Consider the following 11,987-nt stretch of genomic DNA (forward strand, 5'->3'; position numbering starts at 1 on the left):
GAGAGGGGGAGGAAGGGAGAGAGAGAAGGAGAGAAAGAAAGAATAAAGAAAGAAAAGAAGGAAGGAAAGGAGAGAAAGGAAGGAAGGAGGGGAGAAAGAGAGAGAGAGAAAGAAAGAAAGAGAAAGGAAAGAAACAGAAAGAAAAGAAGAAAGAGAAAGAAAGAAAGAAAAAAGAAAAAGAGAGGGAAGGGGGAGGGAGGAAGGGAGGAAGAGAGAGAGAGAAAAAGGAGAGAAAGAAAGAAAAAAGGAAGGAAGGAAGGAAAGAAAGAAAGAAAGAAAAGAAAGAAGAAAGAAAGAAAAAGAAAGAAAGAAAGAAAGAAAGAAAGAAAGAAAGAAAGAAAGAAAGAAAGAAAGAAAGAAAGAAAGAAAGAAAGGAAGGAAGGAAGGAAGGAAGGAAGGAAGGAAGGAAGGAAGGAAGGAAGGAAGGAGTCTAGAGGGAAGTGAAGGCCTTCTTATACCCCACCGCAAGGGTCACACTGTGCCTTGGTAGCAGTTGTTCAAACCGATGTGGGGCCACACACCCCACTCAAATAATCCCTGGCATTCAAGGGTCTTGACAGCTAGCCTGCCATCTCACAGGCGACTCCCTGAGCCATTGTCTCCTGAGGCTGCAGGCCCCTGTTCACTCCCTCCATAGCTCTCACATGACCATGTCTTTGCTCTGTTGTTTCCTCTGCCTAGGATCCCACTCACTGGTAAATTTCTCCCCACCCTCCAAGTTCCAGATGAAGGGCCATCTCCACTGTCCAGACCCCTCCCTCCATCCCGAGGTCTCACTTCTGAGAGCCCACCACACCCCCTATGCCTCTCCCTAAAGCCTGAACCATGCTGCACTCTGGTCACTCATTGCTGTGGACTGAGTCAATACCTCAGAGTGTGACTGTATTTGGAGACAGGAAATTTAAAGAAGTATTATAATTAAGTTAAAATGAGACTGTTAGTGTGGGCCCTAGTCCTATATGACTCGTGTCCTTATAAAAAAGGAGACCAGGACACAGGAGATTCCTGGGGCACATATACAAGGGGAAAGGCCGTGTGAGAACCCAGGGAGAAGGTGACAAGCCCAATAGAGAGGCCTCTGAGAAAGCAGCCCTGCTGACACCTGGATGGCAGACGTCCGGCTTCTGAAACTGGACAGTACATTTCTGCTGTTTAAGCTACCTGGTCTGCGGAGATTTGTTCTGGCAGCCCTAGTAGACTAGTACACTCGTGAGCAGTTCCTCTTCCCTGAGAGATGGTCTGGGTGGGGCTACCTGGCTGGACCAGAAAAAGCACTGTTGCCCTTGGCCACTGTGATTAGTTTGGGATGGGCACACAACCAAAAGTAAAGCCCCATTAGTTGGTCCAATCTGAGTGAATCTTAGAACTTCTGCAAGTGCTGCTAGAGAAAGGCCAAGGCTCTTTCTGGGGGTGCTTGAACCTGGAAGTTGTGTCACTGCAGGTGCAAAGGCCGTCCTGCTGGTCCTGGGGTTGATAGATGCCAATGCTACCTCTGCTCCTGTCCATTTCGAAAGTCAGCACTATGCCCTGGCTTTCCAGTTCCTTAAGCATACATAAGTCCCCCTTTTACCAGAGGTGGCTTGAATTGGGGTTCAATTTCTAACATGCAACGGGACTTTACCTGGTACATGCCCATTGCTGCCCCTCAGCTCTATGCAGGAAACCTGAACACTCAGAAGGGAGCCAAGCATGGGATAAAGAACTCTTCCTCTTCAGTCACAGAGCTCCAGCTGGTCTCATGTCCACTCTGAATACAAGATTACACTTCCCAGCTTCTCTTGCAGCTAGATGTGGCCATGTGACTAAGTTCTGGCCAATGATATGTAAGCAGAAGTATGGGGTAGAACTTTGGGAAGTTTCTCTTTAAAGGCAGACAATGGGTCCTGGTGTTCAAAGTCAGGACTTGATGGCCACAGCTCCAAAGGCCAGATCCTCACCCCTGCAAGACAGCCGTTGTTAGCTGGTCATTCCCAGAAAGTGGCAACCCCATGGGGGTGAGAGCACTGAGGAGGAGCCCAGTGACCCTAAATGTGATGCTTGCTTCCTGATGTCCTGGAGCAGGACACCTTTCTACATATGAGGAAACCTAAGCTCAGGGCGGTTTCAGACTGTCGGGGCTCTCATCTTGATTCATCTTCCTCTTCCCACTGTGACTACCCTAGAAGTCCAGACCAGAGTGACTCCCTCCTTCCTTAGCAGGCCTTTAGGTTGTCACCCTCCCTCCCTCCTAGCTGGCCCTTAGTTTGTCACTCTCCCTCCTTCCTGGCTGGTGGCTTTCAAAGCAGGTCTCCATGGCTATCACTGAGGCTGAGCCACCATCACCTCCTTCCTGGAAGACTCAACCAGACTCCTGACTCCCACTGCCATCCTACCCTGCAGTTCATGCTTTTCCCAGCAGCCAGAGTGATGATGCTAAACCCGAAGTCAGATGCTGTCCCTCCCTTATTGTCTCCCCTTCAGAAGGTCTCCATTCCCATGAAGGGAAATCCAGATCCCCTGCCCTGGCCTGAGGGATACTGCACCATCCAGCTCCTGGCTCCCTGAGCCTTCCCCTTCAGCCTTCCTCACTCTACTCCAGCCACCCCAGGCCCCTCGCTGTTCCTCAAGCCACCCCCAAGCACGTTCCACCTCAGGGCCTTTGCACCTACTGTTCCCTTTGCCTGACATGTTCTTCCCCCAGACATGCCCATAGCTCACCTCCCTCACAAATCCAGCGCCCTTCCCTGGCCACACACACTGGAACAGGAGCCTCCAGCCACAATGGACACCCAATAACTTGGTGAATGCATGAATAAATCAACACGTATTAAAATGAATGAATGACCTTATACCCACTCTTTCATGAATCTCCTAAAATTCCTATAAGGTTGAATGGATTCCTATTCCTATTGGGGGGTATGGATTCAACCAGAGACATGACCCTCATTGGGAGTCCTGAATGCAAGTCAATGCATAATATATGCATATCAACATATATTATGTTGCCACTTTTGTGGGCCAAAAGTCATTTCACAGTGGCAATTTCATAAGTTTAACCTATCCTCTGGCAGTCACTCCCACACTCAAAATCCTCCAACGGCTCCCGCTCAGAAATTCAAACTTGTTAAATTGACCCTACATACCTCCTGGCTCCAGCTCCTACTTCCTTCCAGGCTCCCCGGACCAACTGCCCTGCATCGCTATCCCAAGGATTTTCTTGGGCACCTCTCTTTGCTGGAATTCCACCAGCCACCTCTGCCTGCCAAGCCCACTAGAATGCCTCTTGCCACTGGCCTCTGCTCCTCCCTGGTGTGCACTGGCAGTATTCCTCCTCAGCCTCACTTCTACAACCATGGCCAGCTGGGGGCTGCTCAACAGGAGGGGATCCTTGTCCAGGCACTGCCCTGCACTGTAGCCCTCCTGCTGCGCCCCAGACCTCTGTGGGGACTATTCCAATGCCAGCCAATATACTGACTGTTCTGAGACTGAAAGTTATGCTGGAATGAACCCAGTCCTGAGAGGCCCTGCCACTCACTTTTGTTGACTTTGAGCAAGTCCCTTTTGAGCCTCAGTCTCCTCATCTATAACATCTTACATATCAGAAGTCACAAATTTAAAACAATGCTGGAACCCATGCCTGGGTCCCAGGAATGGGGTGTGTGGGTGTGTGTGTGTGTGTGTGTGTGTGTGTGTGTGTGTGAGATATCTGAGTAGAAGAAAGCACAAAAACCAAAAACTACAAGTGACAAGCAAGGGGAAGCTCACAAGACAGATTAGGCAACCTTAACTGGAGTCTCAGTGTTGATGCCACTCACTATGTGACCTGGGACAGTCCCATTCTCTCTCTGGGCCTCTGTTTCCACCTAAAAAGTGAGCCCTGGAATTGGGAAGAGGGAGAAGCAGGGCAGATGGTGCAAGGCAAAAGTCTACACAACAAAGATCCTGGAAAAGGCTTACCTCCGGAAAGGTCTCTGCCAACTTCACCAGTGGCCCAAAAAACTGGTTGCTGGTTTGCACCTCTGTCAATAAACTATTGGGGTGGTATGGATTCAACCAGAGACCTGGCCCTCACTGGGAGTCCTGAATGCAAGTCGATGCACCTGCAGGACCCCATACTGAGATCCTGTCTGCAGTTCTGTAAGGTGCAAATAAGAAGGCACTCACAGAATATGGTGACAAAACCAGGCCTGCTGCAGGGATGGGTAAGGCCTTCCAAAAGGCAATGGGAAGAAAGTGTTCAGTGGCAAGCGTGGGAGTGAAGCCCCTGCCCTCATGAAGCTGACATTGCAAACCAGTTCAGAATGGTTTCAGACAGTGTGAAGTGCTTGGCTGATGGGATGGAACTTTGAGGTGAGAGGGGACTTTTGACAAGGTTGCAAAGGTCTAGAAGACCTGGACAGGGTCAGGGGCACGGGGCTGAGGAAAGGAGCTAAGGCAGAAGAAATAGCTGGTGTCCAGCATGGTGTGTTTGGGAAAAAGAACAAGGCTGAGTGAGCAGGTGAAGAGGGAAGATGGAAGCAGAGGTCAGCAGCAGCTAGATGAGCAGTGGGGATTTCATTCTGATGCAAGAAAGCCTCCAGAGGGGTTTAAGCAGCACAGTGACATGATCTGATTTCCATGTAAAAGGATGATCCTGCCTGCTGGGTGCAGAAGGGACTGCAGGATGGCCAGGAGCAACAGGGAAATGAGATGGGGGAGCATGGGACAACCTGGGAGCCCAGACGTGACAGCAGGGTGACCTAAGCAGGAGGTGGCAGGGATGCCCAAAGATATCCGAGGCTGACCTGGCTTTCAGGGAAGTTCACAGTGCAGAAGCCAGCCTGTGGCAATTTCTGGTCCCCTAATGCACATGCACACAAGCCAGAAGACACACAGCATGGCCTCCTACCACTGACCAGGGCCTCCTGGAGACCAGCATTGCTCTCTCTGACCCTTTTCCACCAGACTTTTGTTATAATTGCTTCAGAAGTTAAATGTGTGGCTCAAAACTCTACATGTATGTATGTGTCTGCACGCACCATTCCCATAAAACAGTTTCAAAGTCAAAAGCCCACAGGGATCAAGCGGATCATGTCACAGGATTGCACAGGCTGGGCAGCAGTAGGGAGTGTTGGGGACCGTGGCAGTGAATGGGTTGCCCATTCACTGCTACAACTAAAGGGAGCTGTGTTCTCAGTTTCAGGTCTTTGCAACCATGTGGGCACACATGTAAATTATGAGTAGATCTGCCAACTTTTCAAAAGAAACCGGAAATTCCTATATTTTAGGTGAAACAAGTTTTAAAATCTGGGCTTCAATTCAAAACACAGCATCAGCACTGTATCAGAGGTTAGCATTTGGGTCACTGGTTGCTGGTTTGCACCTCCGTCAATAAACGATTGAGGGGGTATGGATTCAACCAGAGACCTGACCCTCAATGGGAGTCCTGAATGCAAGTCAATGCACATGCAGGACCCCACACTGAAGGACATTCTAGTAGGGGCAGGCAACGGAGTTCCACAGGGCACCTGAGAGTATTCTGGTGTCCCTATAGCCTGATGTCTCTATAACCTGTAAGACTCTGCTGGGGTGTTTGGGTGAGCACATACCCACTTTCAGCTCCTTCCCAAAGACGGTGCGCTCTCCCAGTGCAGAGCAGTTCCAGCGGCCATTGCGGAACTGAAACTGACACTCGTCCAGGCCCATTTGCGAGCCTTCTCCTATGACGATGATGGCGTCGGGCCGGCTCTGGCAGATCGCCCGCTGTCTAGGAGCTAGGCCTGGGATCTTGTTACAGATGATGCTTGCGCCCAGAGCTACCACTGTGGAGAAGCCACTGGAGGGAGAGACACAGAGAGATGGAGCATTAGGCCAGCAAGGGAGCATGGACTAGGAACCCTTCCTAGGTGTCCAGCACTGGCCACCCCACTGCCCCCAGCAGTGGTCTCCCAACTTTTTTGATCCTGCACCCCTAACTCATGTCCATTCGAATAGAAACCTTATAATTTCTACATAGGCTCTTGTATCAATGCGTATACTCAATATCAGTGAAACACACACACTTGATTTTTGTTTTAGAAACAAGAAAAGATGATGTATGTCACAAATATTACATTGAGTGAAAAAGGCAAGTTGCCTTTGAGTTTATGGTAGGATGCAATTGAGATGAAGTTCAAAAGCATGCAAAAGAAACCCTATGTTGCTAGGGAATCATCTCTTTGGTAAAATTGTAAAGGCAAGCAAGGAAATGATGACTTCAAAGTCTCATGCAGCAGGTGCCTCTGAAGGAGTGATGGGTGTGCAGATGTTCACTTTAAAAAAATCTGTTTTTTAATGTATATGTAACATATACTCTCATGTATGTATATGTTTTATTATTGAAAAAAACCTTAAAAAGTAGTTTTAAGTAGAAGTCCTGGCATTTTCTTGCTGCTGTCAATGGAGTACACGTATCCCACTCCGAGCATGACTGGCTTAGAGGATGTGTGTGACTATTATGAGGGCAATTCCTATCTTCTTCAACTATTCACTGACATGTATCAGATACCCATCATGTGCCAGGTACCATGCTAGGAGACAGCTGTGCACCTGACAGGCAAGGCCCTGCCCTCAAGGAACTAGGGAGGGTGACAACACAGGTGTCACAAATGAATAAAACAGGCCATCTCTGACAATGATATGTACTATGAAGAAAGTAAAGGAAGATGCTAGGATGGCAACCAGGGTGTGCAGGTGGTGAGGAAAGTGAGGGCCACTTTAGTTGAGGTGATCAAGGAGGACTTCCTTGAGGAGGTGACATCAGAACAGAACAGAGATCTGAATTGCCAGGAGGCATCTGTGGGAAAATCTGGAGAAGGGTATTCTGTGCAGAGGGAACAGAAAATGCAAAGTTCTAGGAGACAAGCTCGAGGTCTTCAAGGAATAGAAAGAACCCATGGAAACTGCTACAAAACCAGGGCTTGAGATGCAGGAAGATCCTGGGGAGAGGAGATGGCTGAGGGCTGGCATTTTCTCAGGTGCATCAGGCAGCACGAGGAAGCACTGAAGGGTGTAAGCACGACCTTGACATGACCTGGTGGTCCCCGCTCCATGGAAGAAAGACCTGCGGGGTGCCAGAGCAGGAGCAGAGGGACCGGGCAGGTTAGGGTTGGTGATGGCTTGGCTGGTGGCAGTGGTAGGGCTGCAGGTAGAGCCACTGGGCAAGTGCCTCGTCCTGGGGCTCAGCTATGGGCAGTTGTTCTGGAGTTGCAATTTGTTAGAGCGAGGTTCTCCTGTACCAATAACTCGAGGAGGTGATGTGGACCCATGCCCTCCAAGAGCACAACTGATCACTCCTGCCACTTCCCTAGGCTCCTGCCACATGCCAGCCTTCTCCCTGCAGCAGGCACTCTGTCCTTGCTGGCCTCTCTCCCTGGAAGTGCTCTCACCCCTGATCTTCACAAGCTTGGCTTCTTGTCATTATTCACATGACCTCAAGGGTCACCTCCCTGACTAGCCCAGCTAAGGGAGCCTCCCTCCCTTCCCTTCCCCTAATAAATTTCCATCACAATCTCTGTTTTGTTTACTGGATATTCTTGATTACTCATGTTCTACTTTCATGTTTTCATGTATGTGTTTTTAATTTGCATGCTCACTTGATCACTTGTCTTCTTCCTGAGAGGATGAGCTCCCTGCGGGCAGGGAGGCTGTCTGCTGGTTCACTAAATGTCTACCAAATAAATGGATTGTGGCACTTCAAAGATGTGGCTCCGGGTGAGTACCTATTACATGGCAGGTGCCCCCAAATATGCATCAAATGCATCAGTAAACTTGGGCAGTGTCCCTACTATGTGCCAAGGCAGTATGGTGGGTGCTGCCACAAACAGCAGCTCATGTGACCTTTCCACACAGTCCTGTGGGGCAAGAATCATCATATAAATTTCAAATATCTGAAAATTGAGGCTCACAGAGGTTGGGACCCAGAGGAAGGTTCTCAGCTAGCAGGTGTTGGAGGTGGGACAGCCTGGCTTTGCATCTGCATCTCAGCCCTAAACCAGAGTCTAACACACACTAGAATGCTGGGAATGTCTGAGGAAGCAGCAGCGTGAGAAGATTAAGTGGAGATGCTTTGGCATCATTTGTCAGGAGGACCCTCTGAGCACCTAGCTGGCCACCAGGAAATTTCTACACCAGCAGAGAGTGGATGGATTGGCATACTGGGGCCAAAAACTCATAGGTACAATAGACTAGCCCCTAAGGGTCTGGCCTAGGTTCCCATCTCAGCTTTCCTCACTTATTAGTTGTGCGATCTTAGGCAAGTTTCCTTCCTTCTGCACTTCAGTTTCTCCATGGCTAAATTAGGGTATTGATAACTAGTCTCCACCTAATTGGCTGCTATGAAAACCGCATTTGCTAGAACATGGAAAGTGCTTAGAAGGTGCCAGGCACATAGTGAGTGCCCATAAATGTGGCGGCGGTGTTGTAATTATCACCATTCTTATTGGATCTGATTGTGGCAATAGGCTAGTGCGAGTAATAGAACTATCCGAGTGAAATAAGAATACCACAGATGCCCCACCATCAACCAGAAGCGGGTAGAGCCCAGTCACATGTGGGGAAATGGAAAAACCTAGGGACGTTGAGACTTCACCCCTCATGCCCACTATATAGATGAGCAGCCCGAGGCACAGGCAGCAGCAGCGCCTGGCCTGAAGTCACCTGCAACTCCCACCTCCCCGACCTGGACCTCTCCCCACCCCAGAGGGCAGCTTGGGGCGGAAGGGCAGCACCCTGCAGGACTCCCTCCCTCCCTCCGGGGCAGCTGGGCCCCCGCAGGGCCAATCGGGTAGGCCGCGGCGCTGGCGGGAGGGCGGCCCGCGGGCGGGCGGGGCGGCCAGGAGAGGTTATTTTCTGCTGTTTTCCCTTTCTCTCTCCCCCTCCACCCGGGTCCCTCCTCCCCGTTTCTAATTAAAAAGGAGATAAAGCCACACGCGGTCCCAGCCAATCGGCCTGACCGGCTTCCTGGATGCTGGATGTGCGCGGCGCGGCGGGGCGGCGGGGCTCGGGCCAAGATGAAGATTAAAGCAGGGGGAAAAAGAAAAGCCACCCAGACGCGGGCGAATCAATAACACTTAAAACACACCGGCAGGCTGGCGGTACTGGCGCGAGCCCCGTAGCCGCCTCTTCGCCGCTGGTCGGGCTGGCGGCCCCTGGTCTGCTCTGCACGCACCTGCTGGCGGCAGCGGCCCGACAACTTGCGAAATCCCCGCTCCAGAGACGTGGACTGGGGAAGTGACGGGGTAGGGGGGTAGTAGTGACAAAACACAAAGGATCCTCACACACACCCCCTAGCCGCAGCCCCTGCGGTCCACCGCTCCTCAAAAGGGGCGGTAGGGGGTTCACTGATGGGGGGTGGAGGGGCAGGGTGTTCGAGACCTACCAAGCGGGCCCTTCAGCGCCAGAACCTCTATTCATGCCTAGACTCCCCTCGCCCCCCCGCCGCCCACTGCTCCGAGCTTCACACGCGTTATGTCTTAAGTACAAAGGGTGACCGGCTTTGCACAAGCAGCTCCAGGACTCGTCCCGAGCTGCCCCCTCCCACCTTCCAGCCAGAGCGCCCCCGAGCACCACCTCCACAGAAACGTTGGGTGAAGCCAGAGGGCTGCTCGCGCGCCCGGCAGCCTCTGCTGCCCAGTTCAAGGGGGCGGGGTGTCCCGCCTCTCTCTAGCGCTTGTCTCCCTCGGTGTCTCGGGCCGCCTCTTGTCCCACCTTTGTGTGTGTTTGTTGGGGGCGGGACGTGCTGTCCCCTTGGCCCGGGAAGGGGCTCTGGGAGTCTAAGGGTCCCTGGAAATCGAGTGGTGCCAAGGTTCCGAGCGGCAGTTTATGTTTTTGCCAGCGAAAGTCCTTCCCCCTGGGTACCTGTTCCCTGTTTGCACGGACCGGCCCCGCCAGCCACCTGGGGACTGCTCAGTCTGTAGGAGCGGCTGTGCCGCGCCTCCTGAGAGAGTTCCTCTCGGGCTCCGGGGACTGAGCTCCCCGAGAGCGGCTGTGGACCTGGCTTGATGTTCCTGCTAGACCTGCTGTCCCTATGCCGGGGTCCGAAGGGTCCCCGGGATGGGCTGAACCTTTGCAGCAGCTAGCCCTCCCCCAGAGTCCCTCAGGCTGGAGCGTCCCTACCGGCTGTCTCTGGTCCTGGGAGATTCCAGACTCAGAAGTCCTCAGGATGGCCAGTCCCCCTGCCTATATCTCCTGGGGCGTCCGCCTGCGGGGGGCCTTTGTGCGTCCACCGCTCCCACACCGCACCCACCCGGCCTCTCAGAGAAGCTGTGGAAGTTGGTGGCCGGCAGAGGCTCTCAGGCGGCACACCTCCCTCCCCGGGCCGTGCCAACTTTGCCAAGACACGCGCGGAAAGGGCGCAGGCAGCCCTTACCCGATCCGGAGGTAGACCATGCCCAGGCTGAGAAAGAGGTGGCCCAGGCAGCGCCGCGCTTTCCGGTTCATAGTCCCGGTTGGCCGCCGGGGCCGCGGGCCGGGCTGTGCTGATCCCGCGGGCCGGCCCCGGCGGGGCAATCAACATAGCCCGCCCGGGAGGCGCGGGCCGAGGCGTCCCCGGGGCCGTCTGTCCGTGCGCCCGTCTGCGCGCTCGGCGCCTGAGCCTCGCCAGGAGCGCGGGAGCCACGGAGCGGGAGGAGGGAGGGAGGAGCGAGCGCGGCGTGGGGCGACGCCGGGCTGCGTGCGAGCGACCGGTGCAAAGTGTGCGAGACGCGGGTAGTGCGGGGGCGCTGCTGCCTCCCGCCCCCGCCCCTCCCTCCTTTCCCCCGTCCCTCCCCCACCCCCTCCCCCGCCCGCCTCCCCGGAGCGCCCGCCCCGCGCCCCTGCGCCCGCGGGACAGGGCCGCCTGCACCAGGCGCGCGCTTGTGCCTTTCCATGCGCGCTCCCGGGGGCCCCCTCCCTGCTCTGGGGTGCAGGTGGGAGGCTAGCGAGCACAGCCTGTTTGGAGGCAGGAGGAGCCCGCTCGTCCCTCACCCGTCACTAACTTGCAGGTTGCAGGGCGAGTGGGCGTTGAGAGGCTGCCCTCGGGTGGAGTGGACCAGACTCGGCCGAGAGCCCTAGTGCCTTGGTCTGCTGCCCCGCTCGCTCAAGCCCGGAACAGGGAAATGGGGCTGACAGAGCACACCCCAGTTCCCCAACCCCAGCTTCAGGGGAGGGCGCCCCCTTTCGCGGAGCGACTGGCGGACTGGCTCAGCGTATTTCTTCCCTACCCCCACCTATTCGAGGGTGTGGCAGGGGGTGGCAGAAGATACTTGGGCAGCCCTCTCTGGGATCCTGCTGTTAGCCGACAGACGGAGTCGGGCTGAGGCCCAGGCACCCCGCGCGGAACAGCAGTGGGGCGCCTGAGCCGCGGGAGTGCGAGGGGCGCAGCTGGCCGCTCAGAGCACGCTCGCGGCGACACCAGGCGGACGCGGCGGGTGGTGCACCTTGGCCTCGCTCCCGGGAACAGAAAGCTTTAAGTGCCCTGGCCTATCCCAGGGGGCTGACCCCCTACTTTGGTGTACACCCCATTCAGTGAGCAGGGGGAGTCTAAGTGTCACTGGAAATTGGGTGGTGCCAAGACTCCGAGCGGCAGTTTATGTTTTTGCCAGGGAATGTCCTTCCCCAGGGTACCTGTTCCCTGTTTGCACGGACCGGTCCCGCCTGCCACCTGGGGGATGTCCAGTCTCTAGGAGCGGCTGTGCCTGCGCCTCCTGAGAGTGTTCCCCTCGGGCTCCAGGCACTGAGCTCCCTGGGAGCGGCTGTGATCCTGGCTTGGTGTTCCTGCTGGACCTGCTGTCCCTATGCCCGGGTCTGGCAAATCTGAACTCAGGTTTCAGCTGAAGACACCGAGGCTCAAGAGGGTGAAGGTGTTTGCCCAGAGTCAACAGCTAGTGAGTAGCAGAACCATATGGGAAACAAAGTATGCCCAACTGTAGTAATCTCCTGCACCCAGGCTTGCCTATCCTTCAAGATTGGCTTTCTAAATTACACACACACACACACACACGCGCGCCACC

At 54.2% G+C, this 11,987-nt stretch overlaps 1 protein-coding gene across 2 annotated transcripts in view; it reads right to left on the bottom strand.

Moving 5' to 3' along the window:
• WNT7A (Wnt family member 7A) overlaps positions 1–11,087 on the bottom strand; it is a 57,908-nt gene extending 46,821 nt beyond the window's left edge. The window contains exons 1-2 of one of the 2 annotated variants that reach the window (XM_045385705.3): positions 10,963–11,087; positions 5,568–5,794 (exon numbers count right to left, since the gene is read on the bottom strand). In XM_045385705.3, coding sequence (XP_045241640.2) covers positions 5,568–5,664 — 97 coding nt within the window. In that variant the 5' untranslated portion in view covers positions 5,665–5,794; positions 10,963–11,087. Of the gene's footprint in view, positions 1–5,567; positions 5,795–10,366; positions 10,694–10,962 lie in introns of those variants that run through there. The other variant, XM_005547886.5, reaches the window with a different exon arrangement.
• Between the last annotated feature and the right edge of the window lie 900 nt (positions 11,088–11,987).

Source organism: Macaca fascicularis, chromosome 2 (genome assembly GCF_037993035.2).
Source record: "Macaca fascicularis isolate 582-1 chromosome 2, T2T-MFA8v1.1".
Lineage (NCBI taxonomy): Eukaryota > Metazoa > Chordata > Mammalia > Primates > Cercopithecidae > Macaca > Macaca fascicularis.